Below are 27,712 nucleotides of genomic sequence, written 5' to 3'. Positions count from 1 at the left end.
TCTACTCATGATACTAAAGAACGAATTAAAAATACCCTTCTTAAGTAGCCCGTAACTGAATGATTCTCGTCCAAACGAATGGCAATTTATTGCTCGATTCAATTTTACTCAGTCAGTCACATTTTCTCGTATTCAAATGAGAACTGCCTTCGAGCGCCGAGTCTCTCACGCGCAAAAAAGAAGCAAACGCTCAATTAAACGATCGCTCGGTACAAAAAGGTAAATCGTCGATCGGGATCGAAGGTAGGGAGCACCGATAGCGCGAGAGGAGAGGGAGAGGACATCGAGGAGCGGAAAGTGAGAGAGAAACCATAGGTCGCGCTACACTTCATGATCGGGGGACACCTCTCTTTATCCCCATTCTGGCGGAGTCGGTTAAAACGCTTCTCTTTTAGTTGTCGCTGGCCAACGTAGCGTTTCGCGCGGTGTCACGGACGCCACTCGACGATTTCAACGAGCGGGCCCCGTGTGTTTAGTTTGACGAGCGACAACCACGTGTGTCCCGTTCCTCGCGATTCTCTTCGCGATTTCATCTGTTTCCCGAGGCCGAGGTACCGATCCTCTCTTGCTCCCGATCCGCATCCTCCGCGTCTCACCGAGAAAAATCGAGATCGCTGGACCCACCGAAAGTGAAAGCGACGGGAACAGATTTTTGTTTCGGCGCGTGTGCTTCCGCTGAATCTGTTCGTCGCTCGCGTGCATCAACAAGGAGAATGGATCGTTGAGACAGGTAAACCTTTCGATTATGCTAACCGCGACACGATATATTCGCGTCCACTTCGACACGAAGTCTCGACGTCACAGCGGATCCAACAGTCGAATGCTTCGCGAGCACGAAATTATTTCGAAATTATCGGCCGTTGCAATTGAACCCTTGCACAGTCCCATGTCCCCCGTCAGTTGCATCATGAAGATTTTAACACTCCAAGTGCCGCATCGGCCATACAGTGAATCCTAAAAGTATTTGCACACTAGACTTCCGGTTCTTGAAAAATATTGTGATTATTTCGTAGGCAGAGTTAGTACGACCATAAGCCTCTACTCGTTTTAAAGCTTGAAGCCTCCATTCAAAGAAGCGTGCATTTTCCTCGAAAGAATTGTTACATGATGCAGCAGCTGGGAAACTGAAGACCCCTTCTTCTAAAAAATGCTGCAAAGTCCGAAAACTTCCAAAAAGTTTTCTCCTAAATGAAACTACTGTAGATTTTGTAATGACTCCTTAAAAGTTGATATTACGATTTTTTTTTTTACTGTTATATGGAACAAAAACGAGGACCAAGTTCGGCAGTTTGAAGCTCCCGTGATGTAACTCATACTACTGTAACGTTGACAGTACACCTCTTATTCACGGTAGTTTAGTAATTTTAGAGAAAAATTTTTCAAACTTTTCACCGACGTTCGAGCATGTACCATTTTTGAGACAAAACGCGACCGCAGCTTCTCGTCCGCTATATCGTGAAAAACAATCTCAGAATAAAATGAACGACGGATTATAAAACTAGATTCGTCTAGTTTTAAATTGAGTCTGATCTTATTATCGTACGGTCATTTTTTACGAAACTATCACAGTTTAAACGTAGGCAATTTTCTGAGAATTGGATATTTATTGTTCAAATACTTCTTGAAGTCACACACTTATTTACATTTTCAAGCCTAGTTTCATTTTATTACAAGAACATAACATTTACATAACATTTTATTGTCTAATCAGCTATTTGTGGCAAAAAATTGTTTACTCCTTTTTATAGTTTTTTTTTAAGGTGTTTCCTCACCAAATCCTTTTCTTACACATATTTTGTTCACACATGTCCCGTCCAAAAATGCAGTGTAAAAATAATTACGTTACACATTATTCGTTTATCTGAATTATTCTGTGCTTCAACATTTTTCCGCGATTTTTCGTTTGTAGCATAAAATTTGTTTGAAACTAAATTGAAATTTAAATGTAATTCGAATCAATAAAAGAAAATGTTTCGACAAATGATCGATCATTTTATCCAGACTTTATGTTAAGAGTTTTATATTATTTTATGCGGAGATTAATTGAAAAGAGCGAACATGTACCACGTATTCTAGAATTAAAATAAGCTAGCGAAACTCGAGTCTGTCGATTTTCGTGTATTCGAATGGAATGACGATTTCTTTGAAACGCTGAAGACACAAAGATCTGTGAGCCCGGTTTCGGTGAAAGCATGCTTTACATACTCGGTTTCGAAGAAAGCAATTCGACGGGCGAAAGTGACGAGCGGCCAAACTCGTTCGTCCACGGACGAATTTTATCGGTTCGCGTTGTATTGTAGACTGACGGAGACGCGGCTACATCTTTGGGATTCCGCAAACATCTTTCATGGGCACGTGGCACTCGCGAATCTCTCGTCTCCGTGCGAACTGCGTCCACACACACACGCCGACGCGTTTGCATAATTTGCATAATTTCCCTTCATGAAGATATTACCCGTCATTGCCTGCCGTTCGGCGTTCGTGTATCTTTCCGAATGTTCGCGTGAACGATCGTTGCTGTTTAACGGGACAGTGTAAACGTTGCAAAATTTAACAATACTCATGAATTTTTCCAAAGCGATGGTACGTCAAACGTTGTTATTTTTGTTCGTAATTGATTTACCTACTCTTTCGTCCTGCAGAACAATTTTTTTTGTTGGAAAAAAATAATTCTATTCTGCGGCACATTGTCCGAGTAGGATATATTATTTGGTTTTTTCCATTTTTAACGTCGTTAAAATGTTAAAATGTTTGCTTGAATTAGTTTCATGTTTTGCTAAACAATGATACATATCACAATGCTATCACGAGAAGAAGAAATAATACATAAGATAATGAGATTAATGTTTACGAAATTCGTAAAGTATTTGTTGTAATATTTGACACTAAACCTACCAAACACAAAACATATAAAAGTGAAACGTCTTTAGAAGGGAGAAGATTGAATTTAGTTGAACTTTGTACGATTTTCATTATTATATGTGCTTAAATAAAGAAGTCAATTCAGTAATTTCCTATGAGAACGTTTTTATAATTTCGATAATTGTGAAATAGAAAACCGGCCATTTTGACCGTGGTAGGTTTAGTGATAATTACTATGTACTTAAAATGCACCATTCAGAAGTATTATTTATGTGCTGCTACTTACGGATAGTCTCATTAATTATAATTGTTATACTGAAATGAAATTTGCGCAAATCTATAGTCGATGATACAAATGATTTACTTTTACCCTTAAGTGAACTATTGGAGCCGATACAGGCCACTCAAATTGATGCCAATAATTATCGAATGTGTAACTACTAATAATATAACTATTTGTGGATTCAGATGCAATTTCACTGTGTCATTGTGTATCTATTTACCATTTTGATGGAGATAAATATTAAATATAATTCAATTGAATCATTACATTTTTCAGGTAAGTTTTGAAGGCACACTTGAGGGTTAATAAAGTTCTTATTGCAAAATGTTTCTACAGTTGTAACAGGGATTTGTAAGCGGATTTTACTCACGGAAATTCTGTTCCGTTTATTCGGAACATGTTTATGTGCTATGCACGTATTTTTGGTTGATTGCATCAAGGAACGCTTTCTACGAACGAGTTAAAGAAAATGTCAGGGAAGCTTATTGCTTCATCAAGGAAAGATATATTAGAATAGTTTATTGATCGTTCTACAACGTATATGGCAAGATAAACGTTGAAAACAGTTTCTCAGTTTACTATGAAATGATTGAAGGAACGTTGCTTTTGTTATTCCTTTAAATTCCGAAATAATAATTCACCATAGCATTTTGAAGTTTGCTTGATATTCTATGAAAGTTCTATCTTCTCTCGACTTTCTCGAAATGGCTGAATCGTCGATTTTGGAAAGGTATAAAATTTCACTTTCTGCAGTCACATGCGTGATTGCCTTGCAAAGCGCACATTATGTGAGTGTTAAAGAATCTGTCTTTCTCCGTAGGCGTTAGGGCTTTTTACAAAAAGCAAACATACATGTTTGAAAAACTTCAAGAAAACTTCTTGTAAAAGTTACATGCAACAAATACGCAACCGAGACATATTCACCAAGTATTAAGGGATAAAAGAAATATTCAAAGGCTAGTTTCAAATGAAAAGTATAAAATACATGTGTATAATCTCCTTTTATTGAGAGCCTTATAAAATTAACCAAAATTATACTGTGGGCGATAAAAGTAATTTTAATTAGAAAACATTTTCCAAAAATAAGAAAAAATTTATAAGGATTGTTTCCATGAAATTTTCTATAAAAATATTCAATAGATATTCAAAGGATACATTCAGAAGAGAAGTATACTAGTATAATATCTAGACTGAGGATTTTATGCATTTATGACAAAGGGGGGGAGGAGGGTGAAATTTCAAACAGCAGCAAGAGTAAAAGAATTTTAGAGTATCTATATGTTACTTACAATTTAGTAAAATTATTAAAGAAAAAAAAATATTTCTATGTTTCTTATGCCTCGCAATCAATAAAGAAAATGTTTATTTTGCATAAAAGTTCACAGTCTAATAATGTGCTTTTACAACTTCTTTATATTGAAGGTTTCATAACATTGTACAAAACTATACCACGAATGCTAAAAATAATTTCAATTAACAAAAAATGTAAAAAGTATTTAAAGAAGTATGGTGAATAATTGAAGGCAGTTTCAAGAGACAGTGAACATGTCGCGCAGACTACGTCGTATCGGAATGAAAAAATTAGGGAAGGGAGCTTAAATGCCATGGTCTTGTTCGCTAAACGTTGCTGCGTGTTACGTATTGCGTAAGATACCGTCATAGACGCTGAAATCCCCGAAGATATGTTTCAGTGAACGTTTGAAATCCATTATATAAATCAATGGCTTTATAAATCTTTATTGACGACGCTATTTCATGGTTTTACTGTAATTAAACCACTACCTTGATCAAATATAAGAAACGCAATACATATACACATGAATTCATAATAAAACCACGTAATAAAAATCCGTATACATATATTTACACACTTGATCCACATAATAAAATCAGTAAAATTTCGAGGAAGCGTCAGAGAAACAAGGAAAACCAAAGTTTTCGTTACGCAGACTAATCTCATGCTAAAATGTTTGCAATATTCATTCTTCATTTCATTGACAACGACGTGACGGTGTGCATGAAATATTAGACGTGTTTCATCTACTGCATACATTTTGAATTTATTATCGATAAATATAACCACTTCACGACTGCGAGATATCCTGCGACTCGATGTCCTCGCTCTAATGCTATAGTAGTGTCTTACTATAGTGCTCTCGGCACTTATTTTTATGTTTCTCTCTAGATTGTTAGTTATTCGTGATCGATCTGTAAGTTATTTGTAACAGGTATTTAGGTTATAAAACACAAAGAAGAGAGACGTAGTCTCGTGCATTTATTCATTAGTATTATGTAGCTGTGCAATTTGTTTGTAGAATTCGTTTTATAATTAGATTGAGGAGTTTGATGCAAAATCGAAATTGTCTGCGTTAGTTTCATGACACAAGAGCTGCATTTATTTCTTGTCTTAAGCATTTTATTAAATAGAAAATAATACAACAGTACCTTTCAGTTATTTAAATGTGTTTACCGTTCTGTATATGGTCTACTCATTTTTGTAAATTTACTTGTAACTTAACCGTGAATTTTATGCATTTATGTGTCATGAACATTTACGGTGAATCTCGACAGTATTTGAACACTAAATTTCGAATTCTGGAGAAATAGTGGATATTTAAAATGCCATAGTTTCGTCGAGAACAATAGCACAACAGTAAACGTAGTCTCACTTCTAAAACTCCTACTTTTATTAGTCGTCATTCATTTTTGCCTAAGACAAGAAATCTTTACACCAACACAAAAGACATCTTACATTACTTTTCACTCATTAAGATTGTTATAAGATGAAATGCAGTTTTATTTAACCCTCGAACTCCTGCGAGTTCTAGACCTATGCCGGAGTCATTTCTGACCCACACATAGATATTTCACTAATACAGTTATATTCCGATATAAGACGATGACTCGCGACCGGCTTTCATCGTATTTCGGATAAGGGTTACGAATGACTCCGGCATAGCACGGAGGGTTAATTTCTATTTCTGATTGAGTTGTAGCAATTTTTATTTTGCATAAAAATCTGTAATTTAATTTGACGCATTTACGAAGACAATTTTACTACTAACGTGTTAAAGAGCAATAGATCACATCGACCGCATGATGTTATAATTATTCCATGAAGCCTTATTTCTATAGCTCTGAGCGAGCGTACGAAACCGAGTATCCGTTCGCTTTAAAAATGATTAATGTCCCCGTCAGCGACGTGTTCGGTACATATCGACTTTTCTTTATCGTTTCAGGCTGATCTCGTGCAACAGTGGTGCCATCAGAGAAGGAAAGAGGAAAAGAAGACGATATTAATCATGTTCAAGTAATCGTGACTTGTCCGTGCCAGAAAAATAAGAATAATTCACGTGGCGAATAATCGGGGAATATTTCAAGCATCGATCATGTTTCCATATTTCAGAAGGCGGAAAAGAGTCTTGAAATTTCCATTTTAGCATTCCGAAAAAGAACATTTATATAACACGAAAGTAGCAGTATACCTGATTTCGCATATTGCGTTAAAATTTAGGCTACGCTGACCTGCGATATTATCGAGTCACTCGTATCTGGAGATTAGAGGAATCATAGTTTTCGGAGCACGATGTTCATGGTCGTAAGCTGTCACACTCTGCAAGCTCAGCATAGCAATCGACACAGATAAAGAACACGAATCCAAGTTCTCTTCAAGGAGAGCCGACCTTCATTTTGTAGTAAGTCTAACGGATCGATGATTGCCAAAGCGTAAATGTTTAAAATGCGAAATACATTATTTCACAAAAAGCACTACTAATGCAGATGTTACGTCCTTTTGAAAAGTCATTTGAATTCCCCGCGGAATTATTTCGTAACCTGCGTAACGCAATGCATTTTATTCTTGGTCATTTAAATTATACCTTTTCTGGAATGGTGTTTAGGATTCAATTCTATCTTGGATTTTGAATATTTTCGATACCGGAAGAAATATTTTGAATACCGGAAGCGTGGGCAATTGCGCGGTAGAAGGAGAAATTAGAGTGGGGGAACAAGTCTTGATCTGGCGACACTGGACCCAACCCGGCAGTTCTATTATGAGACGACGAAAATGTTTTTTAGATTATGCCACTTCTTATTAGCAGGAATAATACATTATCAAGAGTAAATTTATTTCCCTACATATAAATCTAGCAGCCATAACAAATTGTACCGCCCTTCGCTAAATGTCTGTTGCAATATCAAAAATTACAAGGGAGCCATATTATCACCTTTTCGTCTACCGTATACTCAGAACACGTTGCGTATCGATGGAAAAGGATTGTTTAAAATTTCCTGTGTACACAGATCCGTAAAAATGTCGCTGGTCAACTTCACCTTGCCGTATCAGCCGGCGACGCCCACACCGTTCTTTTACGGTGGCCAAACCGGAGGACACTCGTCAGTGAACAACCTTCGTTTGAACGCGGTTCTTCCGCCCGCTCCAGCTCCAAATTTCAATGACCGTGAACCGTTCCAAAATGAGCCGTACATTCCACCGGCTGGTTACCAGCAACAGAAGCAACACCAGTCATCCTTCAGCCGACAAACGAGTTCAAACCCGTACGCCGAGCACTCGTCCTTTTCGTCGTCGCAGGACACCAGATACGACAACTATAATCAGGACTTCAGAAGGACTCAACCGAGGCAGCAGCAACAGATGAGACCTCCGCCCTCGCTTCCTCAGCAGCAGCAACGTGTCTCTGTCGATAGGGATCAGAGCAATCACAGGACATCGAGGATGCCTGAAGAAGAGAGTTATCCTGAGAGACCGAACGGGTAAATATTGTAAAACAATTTCAATTTAATGTTCATAGGGCGTTGACGATGGACAAAAGTCAACTTTCATGTTGGTATTTAAAGCTCTCATAAAAATGTTCCTAGATATCCATTACTTTAATTTCAATAATTAAATTAATAAATACATATAATGTTTATGAAATAAATACATAAAATTTCATTAAATAAACACATAAAATTTGCAGTATTTATTAAATAAATACATAATATAATTAAATAAATACATAAAATTTGCGGTCCAGTTATTACAATAACGTCAAGCTACAGAAATATTTATAACGGAATTTTTACGAAACTACATTTCCAAAAACTAGTCTCTAAATAACACTGAGAAGATAGACGAAATGTCATTAATTTGTTTATTTTTATTTATTGCTCCTCTTTCGACAAGAAGTTGTTTTTTTTTTCGAAGTAATATCGTTACATCGTGAAGCAGATTTCACGAATATATATTCGTAATATCTATAGTCAATTTTCAAACAATATAATTACTATTTCAATTATTATCGTTGTGTGACGCTCGATAAACTGCACATCAATGTTTTCATCGCTCTGGAACCTTCATTGCTTAAGCAGCGAAAGCGATTCGCACACTCGCGTTAATTGTCTGTGCAATTATTTATGTAACGATCGCTTGAACGGTTTCTTCCTTGCATGCCGTGCATTCCTAATGAATATCTGACGAACATCTGACGTATTCATTTATGGAGTCATTCTGGCGGTCCGGCAATTATGTCATCGATCTACTGGCTCCTCCACTGTTTGTGGACCACTTTTTCGAAAGTCCCTTTTGCAAAACAAATTTACCAAATTCTTTCAAATTTTTCATGGTACGATTACTGAAATCATAAAATTGGTTTTGTGAGAAATTATTAACCATCGCCCATCCCTCATTTTTTTATTTAATCAACACTTACAACATTTACAAGAAATTATTAACTATTATATAGAATTCTTCCCTCATTCTCGCAACTTAATTTGTACCCTTGCGCCTTCGTGTTAAATTGACATAATGGTGAGAACTCAAAACTGCAAAAAAAATTGCAGAACGTGAATTCACGTCAGCGGCAATCAGGAATAGAATTTAAAATGACGTGAATTCACGTCAGAGGTCACGAATGTGTTAACGAAACTGCGGAAAACTTTTTCGCAAAGGAAAAAGTTACTTGACATGACCTTGGTAATCGTCCCTTTCATGGAAGCACAACACTTTTGGATAACCCTGTATATACCCGAGATAATTATTGGCGAATGCCCTTGTTTAACGTTCTTTTTCCCAGATCCGACTTGCACGTACCCATTACCCACACGTTACTCCATGAAATTCTCCATTTTTTCGGTCGAACTTTCTACACCTTGTTCTTGAGTAATTGCGTTAACTGCTTTTCATTATTACATAACACAAATTCTGGAAACTACTTCCATCAACCGAAATTTTTGAGAGGAACTCGCCGAGAATGTTTAAACAAGTATTCGGGATGAGCTTGTTATGCTTCGACTCGCTGAATTATGGAAAGGCTGTGAATTTTATTAAAATTAAAATTTATATTTAAGAAAATCCAATGAAATTCTACGAAATTTAGTTCATTTAAAATCTAGTAAAACAATTAAGAGATTAATGAAATTTGTGGTATAGGTAATGTTGAATTTTATGAATACTTGAATTTTTCTATACAACTTTAAAGGCATTAAAAGTAAATAAAGTACTACAGTGACTTAGAAATTTGTTCACAGAAAGCTGTTACAATCACTGAATGAACAAATTAACTTCCTGACCCTTCTTTCGTGAATTTATTGATTACTCAGAAGCAATCGTAAAATATTCTATTCTCGAAAATAATCTCCATCATTTGCTATGCAGTTGCTCTATTTTCAAAAATTAATAAATCTCCAATATGGGAAGTGAAAAATAAGAATTTGAAATAATTTTACAACTATGCGCACACCTAACATATTTCTAAATATATAAGTTTTTTCCTACAATGAATATAAGTAAATCACAAAAGAGTATTAAAACAAAACACGACAGAAATAAACGTGTACATGTCGATTTTATACTAAATGTTTATGTAGGAGGTATGTGAACAAATATGTGAGTCACTGTATATTGCTCAATGATTTCCGCAAATTGAAAATGAGATGAAACTTTTTATTGTAAATGCATAATGTGCAGCAGCCGTTAATTATGAAATGAAATCGATTTGATTGAAGGTATACGAGAGTCAGCGGTGAAGGTGGTCCGGGCACGAAAACTTCGGTCCACGCTGTCCTGGATTACGACGATGATTTCGATGACTACTACGACGACGACGAGCAAGACATTCCAAAAGATGCCCACGTCACGCCCATCCAAGGCCCAATTTTTTTGAAAAATGGTTCAGTCCCCGTGGTGCCATTGTACTCTTACCCACAGTTGAACAATGGTAGTTTCGTCCAGATACCGGTAAGCATTTTTTAAATTGTCACACCATGACTAACATATTTCCCATTTCAATTAAAACGAAAAATGTTCGACAGTTATTTTATTTTTTTGCAACCTTCGTAATACTATTATATAAAAAGACGATGCAGTCTAATCATGGGATTTTATGCATTTATAACAAAAATGAGTAGACGAAGTAATAAAATTGAATTATTAAAATACAAAATTGCGAAGACATTAGAAAAAAACAAAGAGCACTATTTGCATCTACTTGTTTATATTTTCGGCTTATTTAATTTTATTCTTGACTCATTTAAATTATTAAAAAAAATGTACATATTTATATAATTTCTGTTTCTCAGAATTTACTTAGCATATTTTTATTTTGCATAAAAATCCGCAGCGTAGCGATCATAAAATTGAAGTGATCTACCAAAAGCAAGCTTAACAAAATATTAAGTTCATCGCGGTTATAATAAAGAGTAGTTGTCTATAAACATTAATTGATCACTTTGAAGTTATAAGTTGTGTAATATGGAAAATTTGGTACTCAATTGTGTTAATTACACAACTATCTTAAACCAAGAACAAAGGGTTCGTTGAATGTAGCCAACAATTCTATTGAAAGGCGAAACTTGTTAAGGTTAAACTCGTAGTAAAAATATGCAGCTCGACTATATGGTATTCAATTTGCATATACCCTCCATATTTGGATGTTCCTCTCCTTTCTCCTTATCTATCGATATAAGCATACTCGTTACTTCGTGTAAGAATGGCCATATTGTATGTGTTTTACCTTGCGCCATTTGTAGTGCCTTATCCACATATTTGCATAGTCTTATACCTACTATAAAACTCATTTTCAATCGCTTTTCCTGGGCGTATTTGACCATTGGACAGTTATCTCGTATTTAATATATAGTTGCTGAGACTTCGCTTGCTATTTCGGAGTGTGAGTGTATACGTATAAACTGTATTTTATTTTAATGCGAATCGCTATATTATACTGTCAGTAGAAAGTTAGCGACCACTCAAAAGTGTTAGAATTAGCACACATTTTCACATTTAAATTTAATACCTTCAAACAACGAAAGTATAAAGGAAATGAATTAGTAAATGTATTCTGTTTTTATACTTTCTCAGCTATTTTAATCATGCTGTCAGTATTTTCAGTGTTTTTTAATTTTTAATTTATCAAAGCAACTGTGCAAGTCACATATAATATATTATAAATATCACACTGATGATATCATGGAGGATCGACAATATTTTTGAGGGAGGAAAAGAGTTTGGAAACATTCTGCCAACGGTGTATCTATGTATATGTAAATTCATTTCAATTAGTGCTACTTCAGCACGAAATTAAATCCACGCACGTACGAGAGGCGATAGCAAACGTTCAAAGCCGTGACACTGTGGATTCTATAATGTTGTTTTGTTCGTGCAATTCTTACAACTTCTGAGTAACAATGGCGTGACTCATAGGCTGCTAGAACGGAAGAATTGTGAGTAGAAAGTATAGCGAGTTCGCGCACAAACCTACGATCATAGAATACACAAGCGGATTTCGTCAAGCTTCAGACCCTGTACATCATGATCATGTTAGATCGAGGAAGTTCCAGTGAGTCTATCTTGAAGTTCAATAACTGTATCGTAACCTGAACCATCATATTGTTCATATTTTTCGAATAAACAAATGTCCGGTTAACAATTATACGATTCGAGTATACATGCGACTTCTTCAGGACGAGCCATTTTGCATTCTGTTCCATTCGCGAAGGTGTCCGATGATAACTAGTGCTCGCTTAAATTTGCAAAATCTGTTGCACTTAAATTTACACAACCTATCCCCACTGGGTGCCACAAGTTCAGCGGAACCTTACCGCAGTAGATAAGGAAAGAGAATAAATCTACCAGTGGAAAAGAGACAGACAATAACGAAAATTTTAAAATTCAGTCATTTTTGTTTTACCTTTTCAAACGTAGCACCAGATCATTATTCAGATTTTTCCGATTAAAATGAGTCCAAACACGACGTAAATCGGACTAGATTTATACACTCAATATAAATAACAAAATAAGGATATACGTGTAATTGTTATTTACGATGTCTATAAAGGTAACCCGATTTAGGTCATGTTTGGACTCATTTTAATCGGAAGAACCTCGACAATCCACTGGTACCACATTTTAGAAGATAAGACAAACATTCCTGAATTTGAAACTTTAGTGCACGTTTAAATTTTTGCGGCACACTTTTGAAGTGTCGAACCTCGACCGTCGATGCTCGATGGACCGTGTCTATCTCGCTTTCGCTCACTAAATCTGTTCTCTCACTTTGTCGAGGTGTGCTCGAGTCGATTCCCCGAAGAGGAACGCTACCCCGTAACGCGAGAATTCGACTTCCGGATTCCAAACTTTGCAAATGCGCGATACTGCATACAAGAGATACAGTCCCATCGATGTCGAATGTTCCTCCAAAACACGGTAACTAATGGGCTCGTGCTTGAGAGACCGTGCCACACGATCGAGGATCGTTCGAAAGGTGATCGAACACGGTCGTAGATACAGTAACACTCGAAGTCTGTATCGCGGTGGCGTGACATTTCCCAGCAATACCCATGACCCCCGGGGTATCTTCCTTAGAATCTCGCAAACGTACGATCAGCTGGGTGCATGCACCTCAGTTACACTTGCTCAGGTGTTTCCCTCGTATCCCCTTTTACCGGTATTGCTGTTCATTTCTCCCGCTTGCGGGTACATACGTTGTCGAAGGATTCCCAGTACAACGCACACTGACATGCCGCTCTGAGGTCGATCGTACTGACATTGAGACGGTAACCCTTCGACCGCATTGACCGTAGGGTAAGGGACCCATTACTATCAGGGTACCAATTGCTGTGCCTGTATTAATTATACTTATTTTTAAAGCACGATGAACATTATAGATATTATAGATATTGAACACTGCTTTGCGAAAGTGGAGGCTTCAAGTTTTAAAATGAGCCCAGCTTATGGTTGTACTATCTGTTTTCACGAAATTATCACGATTTAAGTATCGACCGTTTTTCGAGAATCGGAAATGTTGTGTTTAAATACTTTTTGGATCCTCTGTAGCTATAGTAACCTTCTATTACGCTGTCATGAAGTTCTGACGTTTGTTAAATTGAAAACATTGACAACTTTTCACGCAAAACAATTTTCAAATGAAAGTCTAGCTATATTGTACTTTTACTATTCTTTGATGAAGTTCTGACGTTTGTAAATTGATAATATTGACAACTTGACATGAAATCAATTTTTAAATCTAACCTTTTTTTTTGTTTTATCAAGAAGTTCTGACGTTTGTAAATTGAAAGTATTGACAAGTTTATATAAAAAAAAATCACTTTTTAAATGAAATCGTAGCTAGACGAACCTTTTATTATTTTATAATTAAAATATAAAATATTGAAATTTAATATGTAAATTTAAAATATTGACAATTTTGTATCTAAACAATCAATTTTTAAATGTAAACATAGTGTATTATTTATTCATGAAGTTCTGCCGTTTGTACATTGTAAGTATCCATCTAGTAACATTGAAGGCAACGTTATTCATGACATGAACAGTAAATATACTTTTCGATACCCTATGACACCTGATGACACTCCATAAGTATCTTTATACAAATGGCAACTTACTTACACATATTGATTATGCATAAAAGTTGATTTACTTGCTTTTTTTATTAGGCATATTAATATAGAATTCTTCGTTTTGAAAAATGTGTAAGAATGTTATCTACAGAAAAATATTAAAACCAGGGATAGAAAGAGTTATAGCTTTTTTTATGGTTTTCTTTAAAATGCAGATCATGGAACTTTTTTAAAGAGTGCTCTCTCGCCATGAGTTCCGATGAGAACAGATAAAAAACAGGTTTTGAATGTTTCCGTTTGCATAGAACTTATTAAATGAACTTAACGTAGAATATAAAATGTGACAAGAAAAATTTTCTTATAACAGGAGCTTTGTCAATATTAAAAATATTTTCAATCATTGTGCCAACAACTGAGTACAACTTTTTTATGAAGAACGAATATTCGTGTTGCGAACGTAAAAATAAATCAATAAAAATATTGATGGAAGTACAGTAAAGTCTGGATCTAAGCCGAACGGCGCTACACGATCTTAGTGTAAACATGTCGCGTAATCCGATATCGGGTCGGGTGTATCAGTGTGAACCACTACTAATCCAATTACAAAACTTCTTTATTTTTCATTATTTTTTAATGGGACTTGATGGTACGTAGTGCGCCTTCGGCCGCGCGGTTCGTGTTTACACGCGGTGTCCTTTTCTATGGTCGACGCGGTCACAAGAAAATGGTCGCCTTACACGATTTATGTCACAACACTGATCCGAGGGGTGGGTTTAGATCAAGACTTTACTGTATACTGAGAAGATGCCTAAAGAGAAAATGCTTTATTTTTAGTTTCATAGATGTAAGGCCCATGCCTGGTTAATTGATACAAACAAAATTTAGAAAAAAAGTTTGTTATCTCAATGAACGTTTCTGTTAAGCAATGATAAATTTCAAATATGTGTTGTGCATTTCTAAGGCCTTTTTTACTGAACATATTTCCAACTTGTATATGAATTTACATTGTTGTAGACAAATAGAACGAAATTGAATTTAAATTATTTCGATTGTGAACAGTTTCAGTAAATTCGACATAAAATGAGACTGTGATTAACTTTATTAAATTTTCCATTTGATCATTTTCGAATGATTTGTATACGTTATAAATACATAAATTTGTACAGTCTGATGATTAGGTGATTAATTACAAGAATAATCTTATATGATAGTCCAGCATTCGATACCGTAAGAAAAGAACATGCGCGTATGCTTCAGGGTTATACACTATACTTTGCCAACGTGCGTGACCAGTGGTAATTACACGCAGTAGCATGCAAATCATAATAACACGTATTAACATATTAAGAAGGTTCCAGCGTGGCGAACACTTTTACTCGGGAAACTAGGTGAAAATCATAGTTATAGCTAGTTAGAGTGATCGATGTGATTATGTGTCGCCTGGCTTTTCTTCTAATTTCTTGTATCGTTTCCATTACATTTATCAATAAATAATATAAATACATAGTATTCTACTATGTTCCACTGTTTTAAATAGATTGCATAACCGAGCATTTGTATTCCTTCTATTGTTGTTATAATCTTAATAATCTGATTCCTATATGTTAATATCATATTAAATTGTTTTGCTGGTAAACAAATTAAAATTCGAGTGAATGACGACGAAGTTTAAAACAATCGATCACTACTAGCAGATTCAATATGTTACTTCGATACTATTAATCTCGAAAACTGTTTCATACGCACGTACTAAATTATAGTCGCGGCAATACCAATTCACATTCATCGACGGCGAGGCGTGACATCGATCTTCATGATCAAATCACCGATTCGGAACCAATTTGGTCGATGTCCTTGTTCGATGTCCACCGTTCCGTGGAGAAGAAAGTCAAGGAGAAGCAGGCTTAACTTTTATGTAAACTGGTATTGTTGCCAGTTATTCGAATTATAATTCGGATATTTTCGGTCGTTCGTTCCGAACGACCAACGAAATTTATGCGTCGAGCAATCGATTCGATTTTGAAGCTAAAATTCCGCAATTTTTAATAACAAAGATTTCCTTCTAAATTACTCGTAGTAATTTATCTTCACACTTACTTCATTTTAATGATTTGGAGAGAAAATAGATTTTAATCAAAACTGACGATACGATTCCAACCTTGAGCTACCTATTCGTTCTAAAAGGTGGAATTCTCGAATTTTTTGGTAACTGATTTATTTAGTTTTTTTATTTAATTTATTAGATTGAAATAAAAAATGGCAAGACGATTCCATTGATTGGTGCTTATATAAGGGATTGTTTAGAGAAATTCGCTAATACGATTCGCCCCTTACGTCCCGAAGCGAACATTGTAATATAATTCCCTAAACCGCTAGCTACTTTCGGCGATTCTATCCATAGAACCGAAAATAATCGTTTCACTGTCCATTCCCATTAACGCCGGAGATCGTTTAATCGGTTCAATGTCGGTCAAGCCGAGCTTAGAATCGATTTTGTGCGAATTGTTATTCCTTTCACCAACCACTCAACGCGGTTGTCTACGGTCGACTGTCGGGGTTCGAGAACTATCACAGGAATTACTTCCCTAACGTATATTTAAACCATCGTAATAACTCGACTACGGATTTTACGCATTTATGGAAAAAATGGGCGATTCGAAAGAGTAAAAAGATTGGAACAATTTAAAAGCATCGATGTATTGTTCTCAGCTTTTCGAAATTATTAAAAAATGAAAGAAATTTCTGGTTGGTAGGAGTTCCTAGCAATTGATGTAGTAAATTTTTATGTTGCACGAAGATCCGCAGTCTAGTAATAACTAAAAGGTCTTAACTATGCGAAGAAAACGTGATTTTTAGGAATTTTGCTGAAACAATTAATAAACTTTTCTTTTTAAACGAGTAGATACTTAATGTAAAAGTTCATATATTGTGCAACTTATAGTAATTTTTTTGTTGTTAAAAAATGCTTGAGTAATAATCCCTGTTCCAGAAGTTGTTACTATTTTTATTTTGTAACAATTATTGTTTTGTAACAAATCCATTTTTGCAAAATCCCTTCGTTTATCTGCCAGATAAAATCATATACCTATCAACACGTTGACTATCACGATAATCATACCTACATAGGTGACATTATTTTTTTTACTAGATCTAGAAATTAATTTTTACTGTAACATATTGTAACAAATTAAATTTGATTAGGATCGAAGAACACAGAAGAGCGAAAGGAATAATCACTACGATAAATCTTATGTTTTCAGTTTTAATTGTATCAAGCCAATTACTTTGATTGTATTATATTTTCCGTAGGTTGTAATTTGGCAATCAACGCTTTAACAGAATCATAAGTTGAAAAATCATAAATTCAAGAACTCAGAATTGCGCAAAGTAATTCAATCAATTTTCTAACGATTCTTGCACAATCTATCGATATCATCAACGCTTTTACGACCAGGTATTGGTTAAGTATAAACGACTATAAAATCGATAACAGATAATGGATCCCTAACACTCATACGAGTATATCAAATGGTGTAGCACACATTAACTTTCTAACACATAATTCATGGATTCGGCGTAGGGAATGGAATAATTTCACTGAGTTGTGTAGTCAAATTTTTATGGCCGATAAAACATACGTTCGAACGTTCACCAGGAATCGTTAATTATAAATTGAAATCGCGCATATATCGATAGCAGGAATTCAAAAACTGAATTTTTACAACTAATCCAAGATAAGCATTTCATGTTTGCTGTAACAGTTTAATGCAAAAACAGTTGATAAGATTTCGCGATTGCACAGCAGAGTTTGTAAATGAATTTAATATAACAACTATTAACAACAGTTACATAGAATCAACACACGGAACGACGAGCGTCTTTACATTGCGGACGATCGATTACAAAACGGGTACATACATACACAAAAGAGAATTTATCCATGTATGTAAAAAAAAGTACCATTAAAAAAATAATGCAATTATCAAAAGTATGAATGTACATTAAAAAAAAATAATGCAATTATCAATCGCACATGCACCGTTGCATTTCTAAAACAACATGATCTTACAGATGTACAGTAAAGTCTTGACCTAATCCCAATCCTCGGGTCCGTGCTGCGACATAGATCTTGTAGGTCTACTATTTCCTTGTGAGCGTAAATGACAGTAAACACGGTTCAAATTGTATTGTGTTTAGTGTCATTTTAATCAGAAAAATCCACAAATACGTTGATGAAAATCCCATTAAAAAATAATAAAAAATAAAGAAGTTTTGTAATTGGATTAGTAGTGGTTCACACCGATATGCCCGACCCGGTATCGAATTACGCGGCATGTTTACACTACTCGGCGACCGAGGCAACTTCTTGGCCCCCCGCAGGGTGTGCCCCTTAGTGGAGGGGATAGGCGAACTGACTAAGATCGTGTAGCTCCGTTCGGCTTAGATCAAGACTTTACTGTAGTACTCTTTAAACTAATTTCCTGTGTGAATATTAAAAGAATTTAAGAATTTTAGTATATTATTCTCAATCTAGTGACATTATTAAAGAAGACTATTGGATAAAACTTTCTAGTTCTTGCAATTTATACAGAAAGTACATTCGTTTTGCATACAGATCCGCAGTCTATTCATAACAATTATGCGAACCCTATATGAATAAGTCGTACAGCCTATATACAAACTCTCAAAAACTGGGAAATTAATTTGATGTTCATTGACGGGAAAATGATCACCATGCGTGACAACGGTGAAAAGCAAACGAAATGGATTCGCAACGGGAAAATGGCGGCCTGATCCAGACAGGAGTCGGCGCCGCACAAGCAAATCCTGCAGTTCAATTCGCATGAAAAGTTGTGATTGACTCGCGTAGACACACACACACACACAGCATGATTCATATCTGGCGGTAAATGCTTCACGTTGATCATACTTTTCTCGTGTACACGAAGGCTCTCGTCTGGAGTCAATGACGCCTACCGACTGCTGAATGAAGACGCGAGTGTGGGATGACGATCGTTGCCGCAGCCGACTTCCGGTTATAGATCAGAAATTTCGCAATCGCTTGAGTCTGGACGACGACGCTAATCGCGAACAATTCTTTGCCGATTCCCGGTGGGAAAATAAATTCATCGAGAACTCGATAAATAACGTTTTCAATTAACCTCGTCAATACTTCCAAAATGATTTACGATCAGCTAACGGAAAGATGATGTTTGACCACGTTGGTCACATGAAAGCGACACGAATCTTTGACCAGGTTTAGAAATTTACTTTTATAGCAATATATTCGAGTAAGCTGAATTTGTTTAGGATTTTTAGCACGCAAGAGGTTTAAAGTAGTATCCACTATGATCAATGTTATCTTTCTAGTCACGGTTTTGTTAATCAAATTACGTTGATTTTGTGAAAGTTTTAATATAGACTCTTTTTGGATCAACTGCAGGGAAATTAGAAATAATCTTCTGTAGACATTTTTTATGCTGAGTTTTAAGAACTCAAAAATGCTTCAAATGCGATTTATAGGTGTGGAAAATATGAACTGTAATGGTTTCGACAAGCTGTGTACCGTAAAAATTGTTTTACACATGGGAAGCAAACAAGAATTTGATCTCGTTCGATTCAGTTAACTTCTTTTAATAAAAAATACTTATAAAACAAAACTGTTATTCCACGAATAACATACTTTACTGTAATATGAAAAACGTTAAATGACTTGGTTGAATTGCTAGGGGACAAATCCATTAAACTAATTTTACGGAAAATGTTTAGTATACATTCGAAAAAGTACGCTTCCATTCTAAATAATTTACAGTTTTGATGTTAGTGTTTTTTTCTTGTTGGTATCGATCTACTTTGTGCCGTAACATTGTGTGATCCACGTTCACGGGGAAGAAAGCACGTTAGGCGGATGAAAAAGGATGAACGTAAAAAGGGAAGGAATATTATGGAGGTATATGTGTATGTGTAATTTCGTTGTGAGTTGCTGTCCTGTGGTTACGGACACGATCGTGCACAAGATCTGTTAAGCTAACGAGTCCTGAGCGTCCGGTGGCAACCACTAATTAGAGGACTTTCCGGTAAACTGCAAATAACTAAACGGAAATTTGTTTTGCGATCAATATTGCCAGATCGTGCCCTAAGCATCAAATTCTCCACATTGAAATTTCATATTTCTAACACGAACTGGCAGCATAAATAGTTCCATCATAGGCTGTTATACGGTAATTGGAGCACTTATATTTGAAACAACTTTATTTGAGACAGCTGTTGCACTTCAGTACAAGCACAGTTCTTTTATAAGTTTTTTGAAAAATGTAATCATGTATTTTATAAACCCATAAATAGAAAATTGTTAACAATTAATTTTATATAAACTTTATATAAACCTCGTGAATAGATTTATAAGTTTCCATCGAATGCTCCATTTGAGTTTAAATAAAAAAATAATTTAACTATAGGAAATTGTAAATAAAATCGATGAAATTTTATAGTATGGAAAAAGGATTTCTCTTTATGACTTTTAGTATTACACATTCCAATAATAATATTACAATGGAATATTATTATAGTGCATGCTGCAACATTAAAATTACATTACAATATTAATATTACAAAAATATTAATGTACAAAAATTCGTAGATGACTCATGCAATACAGGAAACCACAGGTACTTTTATTTCTAAACTTCTCACATAGTTTCCGATTAGTTTCTTTCCACTTCAGTAATAACCATTGAGGTTGATCATCCTACAAAACGATTGTTTCCTCATTTCCTCATTGCAAACGTCCTTGCGGTCGCTCGTGGGTGTGCTGCAAATATTACTGAAGCTTCTTGTACGTACAGTGTGACATAATATTCCGGATATTTTTCATTTGTACGTTCAACAGATTAAACTGATAAAAAAAGTCAATTATCAATTAATAAAAGTCATACACTTATTTGATTTTAGAGAATCTATTCAATGTATCTAATCAAGCTGGCGAATTTTTGCGCATTTATGTTAAAAAAATGACGTTTCTTCTTATTAAAGCATAGAATGTAGATCTGCAAAAGATCTTAGTCTCCACTATTTTGTCGTATAAAATCGGTGCCTTAAAAAACGATCAAGACTTACGGAGCACCCTGTAGTCTATTGTGTCGTTATGGCAGTTTTTCATAGACAGCGTCTAGAACTGGGACACGTGGGTCAGGTTTGCCTTTTGCGATTTGTAAAACCCGTACGCACGAGGCTGTTATCGTCCTCGTTTTGCGTAGGTGCGAATGAACGCGGGTACAATGTGTCATAGTAATATTGCGGCTCTTTTAAATAGACGATCACTTTTTCAATATTGTACCATACGACGTGGATTTTTTTTTTCTTTGAGAAGTTAGAACAATTTACTAGGTGACATGAAGAAGGAATTTCCAAAAAATTCTGCAATATATAATACAATTGGCCGAAAAAACGTGAAAATCTTTAACCGTGTGCAGCTCATTGCAACGTTGTGCGTTGACCGATTTTTATGCAATTTTCGGAATATATTATGATTTATAAAGCTTTACAAAACGTATTTCTAAAACTTCTAAAGAAGCAACTTTTTGTATTTTCTTCTTCACGTCGTGTAGCAAACTAATTGTTCTAACTTATAAAAAAAAATCCAACTCATATGGTCCAATATTAAAAACAAAAAAGTGAGCCAATATCACTGTGACAGTATAGTCATCGACAGAAAATTGTGCATATCCAGGTTGCACGGTTGTTCGTTGCCGTTGTTCGTCCGTCTCGCGTGTTCAATGCAAATATCATATTCGAAACAGTCACGTACACGTTCTGCGAGGCGTGGTTGCTCGATATCGACCGTTCATCCACGCTCAGGATCGTTTTATCAAGGATCCCTTCCTGGCTGCCTCGTATTTCCACAGACTTGTAATTTCCCGGGTAAGATATCGCGACTCTGTTTCTGGTTTATCTCTCAAGGATTTTTCTACTTGCGCGCGGCGCCGCGATGCTCAATCTTATCTTGGACTCTTATTTTGGTCTTATGGTAATTCTCGCCGGTTGCCGGTGGTCTGCGTTCACGGCTTCGGCGGTGAAAAATTTAATTACAGCCAGCTTGCTCGATCAAACTCATTTGATAGAACTGGGCCACTTCTTGAATGCCTGAACGCTGTGTTTTGAAGCAAGAAAATTAGATTTGAGGTGAGACAATGTCAATTTTGTGACAGAACTTTTTTCTTTTCAATTATCTCTTTATAAAATTTTTATTAGCATATTCCGGACATTGTTCTGATTAAAATGAGACCAAACACGATACAATTTGAGTCGTATTTACTTGTTTAATCCACGATACAGTAGAACCTCTACTATCCGAACTCGAGGACACTCCATTGTTTTACATATAAACAATCTAAAATTAACTGGCATTATACCTAGGTGTTCTATTATCCGTACACCCATGTTCTACTGAATGGTACCGATAATCGAGGTTCTAGTATATCGTGAATTAAACAAGTAAATACGATCCAAATTGTGTCGTGTTTGGTGTCATTTTAGTCAGAAAAATGTCAGGAATGTGCTGGTGAAAATTTCATTAAAAAAATAATTAAAAATGAGAAAAAGTTTCTGTTCGAAATTTTGAAATTAATCATTGGACCACCTGAATAACGGAGTACCAGTTTGTAGAAAATGTAATATAGCATGTAATGTAACTGTGTAATGAAGTAGTAAAAATAATTTGATAATGAGCTTGGAATGCACAATATCTCTTTGTTACAGATCCTTTGGACTGCACTTTCCGTTGCTTTGGGAGTCGAATTAAGGGGCGACTTGATACGCGGTGTGCCATGCATCAAAAAGTTCCACCAGCTCTTCTGTCCAACTGCCGGAAACGCATATCCAATGTAATCGCTGCAACAAGTGTCATAATTAAACTGCGGATTTTATGCATTTATAATGAAGTATAATCAATCATATACAAAACTGAACAGTTTCGAGCATTCCGAAAAATTCAAGAGTGTTCCTATTTTCGACTTGTTGAAATCATTAAGAACAGAAAATACATTATTAATTCCGTCTAATGTACATATTTAGTAGGTTTTCTTTAAAACTCTTCATCATTTTCGTCATTATAGGGCAAAGGGTTAGGGTTACGTTCTTTCATCAGTAACGTTTAACGTTAGAACAACCGAGCACTAAAAGTGTCTAATTTATATTACAAGTATATGATATAATACAACAATATTTTGACAATCTAAATAATCATAGAATAAAAAATTCAAAGTCCGCCATTTCGACGGGTTCGGTAGATACGGTGTAAAATGTCTCGCGCGTTTCTAAAGTTTCATAAAATTTCTCAGTTTACTGGCATTTGACATGAAATATAGTACACCATAAAGGAAATTGGTCAGGCAATGAACAACGGCGGAGACATAATAAAAGAGTCGTAATAAAATATTTTTAGTGACCGGATAGAGCGTTTTATTGACGAAAATAAGGCGTTAATGAGGAGAATGTACGGCGATTTCGAGATGAGCTCGGGATATGGTCCACCGACGAGGGAGCCCGGCCATCGGACACGCAGGAGAAGAAAAAGCAGAGAAGCTAGGAAACACGACCACCCGGATGGCGGACCTAGTCTTCGGGACACATTAGATCCGGATAACGAGACGAATGGCGGTGACTCATTCTTCGCTCACATCAGAAATACCAGAAATCCTAAACAGTCGCCCGGAAAGAACCAGAACAACGAGAGCGGAAGGTATTGGAAATTTTAAAAACTTCGTTTTCGTTTCGTTTTTGCGAAAAATTCTGTTCGATCTTATACACAGTGGCTCGCATGATTGATCACTAGACTGCGGATCTTTATGCCAAATAACAATTTTTTACTCTACAACTTGTGTCCATTATCAGAAATAAGAGCCAAGTAAAAAGTTCTGGATTTCTTTACTAATTTTAGTAAATGGAAAATAATACGTTGATACCTTTGAAGTCTCTTAAACTTTTCTTTACTTTTAATTGTACCTAGCCATTGTTCTCATAAATAAAATCGGCACTCTATTGATCACGTACACACACTTTAAAGCAGAATTACTGAATTAATATATCATTAATTAACTGAATTAATTAACATAAATTAATTAACATAAATTTTTAGCTTCTGTAATTCTGTCTCTATTTGCAAAGTTGGAAGCATTAGTTTGCTAGATGACGTGCATGAAGATTTTAGAGAAATTGCATTTGGTCAAAAAATAGTAAAAGTTGTCTTTAACGACTTTTTTTCCTGTATAAAAAGCCTGTAATAAACATTTAAAAAACGCATTCCGAAGATTCACATAAGCTATATGTATTTTAAAAATTGCAATTTTTATTATTTCATTGAATTTTTATAAACGATTGTTTTCCAACGTTTTTCAGAGTCGATGCATGCGAATCTAAAGTCGAAATCGTGACGCCCTACTGGGCGAGTAACAGTGCTGGCAAAGTGCGTGCAATCGTAAACACACAGCACTTCGAACAGGCAATTCACCAAGAAGTTTGTTCGTAAGTATACCTCAGAATACGAGTCCATGTGTAAAAGAAACTTCGTTACCTTATCTTGTTATTTATTTATGAATAGATAGTGTGTACGTGAAAATTATGTTCAGGACAGAAAAAGCAATCATTCTCATTTAATTGAAAACTATTTTTGCAAATTTGAAAAGTAACAACTCGACATAAGCACCCGACGTCTAAATACAGTGTTTACTCGGTATATGTCAAAAACACGGGTCTAGCTAGGGACATATATCGGCCAGGAGATACTATTCTTTGATCCATGCCGACCGTAGAAAGGGCAGCCGAGGAGTGTAAATATAATGCAAGTCGGGTGTATCGATGTGAGACCATTACTAATCCAATAACAAAACTTTTTTATTTTTCACTATTTTTTTATGGGACTTTTACCAAACATATTCGTGGAATTTTGCGGATTAAAATAAGTTTAACTAATTAAAAATAGTTCTGGGACTATTATGGGCTAGGCGTTTGGGACATATATAGAGTAAACACTGTATTGCTCGTCAATTTTAATGTTCTTATTTGCATCGTTCAATGTAGAGCCTTTGTGCGAACAAAGAAATGGGTTTTCAATTAAAAATTCCTTATTTAGAAATATATCCTACTGAAGGTTAAGTTTTGTTCTGTAAAGAACAAATGTCAATGGTACTACAACAACGCGAGTACGAATAAAAAGTGTCGAACAACTGCAATACTCCCATGATTTTGCACAACACGGTACAACATAGAACAACTGTTAACAGGAAAAAGAACAGCTCCGTCCCGTTATGAATTGTAAACGTCGCACCAGACTCGGCACGTTCCAGACTGTTGAACGAATGTAAGAAAACATAAATAATGGAGCGCTCAGGGGAGGAACGTTTCTGTTACAGGAAAACGCAAACGAACCGTTGCACCGGCGACTGCGGCTGCGAGCAAAAGTACAAATGGCACCGATTACTCGCGTACGATCCTGATAACGACTGCAAAGGAATCTTCATGGACTGGTTCCTGTTCCCTTCTTGCTGCGTTTGCAGATGCGACCCGGTCGCTAACAAATTTTCCACCTCGAATACTCGAAATTGAAATGATTCCTCAGGAGCGAGAGCGTTCTACTAAATCCCCCTCCACCCGCTATAGTTGTATTTGAAATTCAGTCGCAGTCACGACACGACAGGAACTGCAGTGCCACACACGAATTGCTGCTTCCGTCGAATCGCCGAGCTGTTTTGTATTTCCGGTTCATGCCGGTGTAACTTGCAAGAACGAGTCGAATTTATTCGGGATTCGGTCGCTGTCTCGCTCCGCGCGACACGTTTATTCTAACACATTGGAATTGCAATTTACGGTGCATCTTGGGGGGGGGGGGGGTCCGGTCTAGAAAACTAATGAAACGATCACTTCCAAGATTTTTTTCTCCCCAGCAAAATCAATAAGATAACATAATCCGCGGTTGTGTCGGAATTCATTACACAGTCGATCCAAAAAATACTCGGAAACCTCCCTTAAAACGAACGCACATTTTAGCGTCTACAATCTTACCATTAGTTTATTTATAGGTTATACTACTTCGTGTTACGGGGGATACGTTCATTACGTCCACGCTAATTGGACACGTTCCTCTTATAGGTTAGAAAGTAAAATTGTTTAAGAGTACGCGTAAGTTTGTACACGCGGAATTGGATAAGTAGCGAGTAAGGAACGAATATTAGTAGCGTAAAATTAGCTTATGTAACCGAGTTAAACGTCGTGAGCGCCAAATGTTACCTTATAGTTGCTGTTAGGAAATATGCTCGTTTCTTTTATGATTCTCCATCATATCTTGCGTTATTAAAAATTATTTACTACTCGCGTCCTGCGGTTCGAATTTATTCTGTTTTCAGGATGAGACTAAAGAGTGAGAGAAATGTCGGAAGTACGAAAACACTGGCAAATGTGACGAAATAATACGTCTAATCTACATGAAATTATTTACAGCATGTATTAGCTAACAATAAGATTTCTAAATGTGGACTGTATACATATGATTTTAGGTGATACAAATATAATATTTCACGTATAAATTCCAACTTGTTATTCAGCAAAGCAATGAAAACATTCATCGAAGTCATTCTTTTCGAAGTAACCATTTTGCATTGCAAAAAAAGTTAAAGTGCACTTTAAGGTCGCATTAAGATGCCTCCTACATTCAAGAAACCTCCGAAGTAAAATATTTCTCTTTAATTGATCGGTTCCATCAATTTTTCAGGGAATATGTACTCGACGCCCTCGAATAAAAGTAGTACCACGTAAATCTTCGGGCAGTATTGGCGCCGAACGAAACCAATGCCAGAAAACAGGAAAAACTCGTTCCGTGGCAGTTTCGTCGTACGTTTCCGTTCTCATGTAAGGTGACATAATTAATTTCGGGAGAAAAGAGCGCTCCTTCGGCAAGCGTAACCTTCGCGCCTCGTCCTCCGTACTTACTTATTGTCGTTTTTACTTTTCTTTCTTCGATCTACGTAGATAAGCGAGCCGAGAGTGCATTTATCCCGATGGAATGCACGTCCGCGTGCCTGTTAAAGTAACCGGGCAAATGTACTGGGTGTCTCATTTTACTCTGCCACCCCTAACTACTTCGTTATAAATAACAACTTGTAACCTTGTATAAATTCAGATGCCAAAAAATGTTTGGGGAGAAGGTTATTGTATTGTGAAGGTCATCTCAAGGTCATATTGTCCTAGATCTTTCGATAAAAAAATATAATAATATCGTTAACTATTAGGTTTAGGACATATGAAGGTCAATATATTCGTTCGCAGAATTTAATATTCTATCGATTCGCGATACGAAGGGTGTCATTCCATTAAAAAAAAACATTACCGTTTGCAAGATCTCTACATAAATAGTAAATTTGATAGGGGCGGAACAGTCAAATGAGACACCCTGTATACGTCTTCAGTTGCACATACCGAAATGCTAACCCGTTAACCCCTTTCGTCGTGGTCAAGATCAACTCTTCAATTCCATATGAAACGATGCGCCGTTGTACTCGATGCAGTTGCAGTTAACTTTTATATGGTATAGCACACGCACCTGAAGCGTATATTAAACTGTATTTATTTATTAAGCTAAGAACAGATTATTCGAGATGGTGTTCAAAGATGTATAACTTATCAGTGAGATTCATGTAATCGATAAAATATAAGTTTTTG

At 35.9% G+C, this 27,712-nt stretch overlaps 1 protein-coding gene across 2 annotated transcripts; it reads left to right on the top strand.

The window, feature by feature from the left end:
• Positions 1 to 362: 362 nt before the first annotated feature.
• On the top strand, positions 363 to 27,428 carry Spz3 (Spaetzle domain-containing protein 3). Of its 2 annotated transcripts, XM_076806006.1 has the most exons (9): positions 363 to 730; positions 6,385 to 6,455; positions 6,552 to 6,840; positions 7,448 to 7,918; positions 10,151 to 10,382; positions 22,760 to 22,884; positions 23,445 to 23,741; positions 24,398 to 24,523; positions 25,411 to 27,428. In XM_076806006.1, exons 4-9 carry the CDS (start codon positions 7,458 to 7,460, stop codon positions 25,601 to 25,603), a joined length of 1,434 nt encoding a protein of 477 aa, XP_076662121.1. In that variant the 5' UTR covers positions 363 to 730; positions 6,385 to 6,455; positions 6,552 to 6,840; positions 7,448 to 7,457; the 3' UTR covers positions 25,604 to 27,428. The 2 variants fall into 2 exon arrangements, with proteins under 2 accessions (XP_076662121.1, XP_076662120.1); XM_076806005.1 differs by having other exon boundaries at positions 6,385 to 6,840.
• Positions 27,429 to 27,712: the final 284 nt, after the last annotated feature.

The sequence above is a fragment of the Halictus rubicundus genome, chromosome 2, assembly GCF_050948215.1.
Source record: "Halictus rubicundus isolate RS-2024b chromosome 2, iyHalRubi1_principal, whole genome shotgun sequence".
Taxonomy (NCBI): Eukaryota; Metazoa; Arthropoda; class Insecta; order Hymenoptera; family Halictidae; genus Halictus; species Halictus rubicundus.
The sequence above is the reverse complement of the archived record's forward strand: the minus strand, read 5'-3'. Positions and strand labels throughout refer to the sequence as shown.

Excerpts from the sequence above, each read along its gene's own strand:
- Spz3 (XM_076806006.1), top strand. The coding sequence starts at position 7,458 with ATGTCGCTGGTCAACTTCACCTTGCCGTATCAGCCGGCGACGCCCACA. Across the intron at positions 7,919-10,150 it reads TATCCTGAGAGACCGAACGG|GTATACGAGAGTCAGCGGTG; the intron begins GTAAATATTGTA and ends ATTTGATTGAAG. Across the intron at positions 10,383-22,759 it reads GTAGTTTCGTCCAGATACCG|ATCCTTTGGACTGCACTTTC; the intron begins GTAAGCATTTTT and ends TCTTTGTTACAG.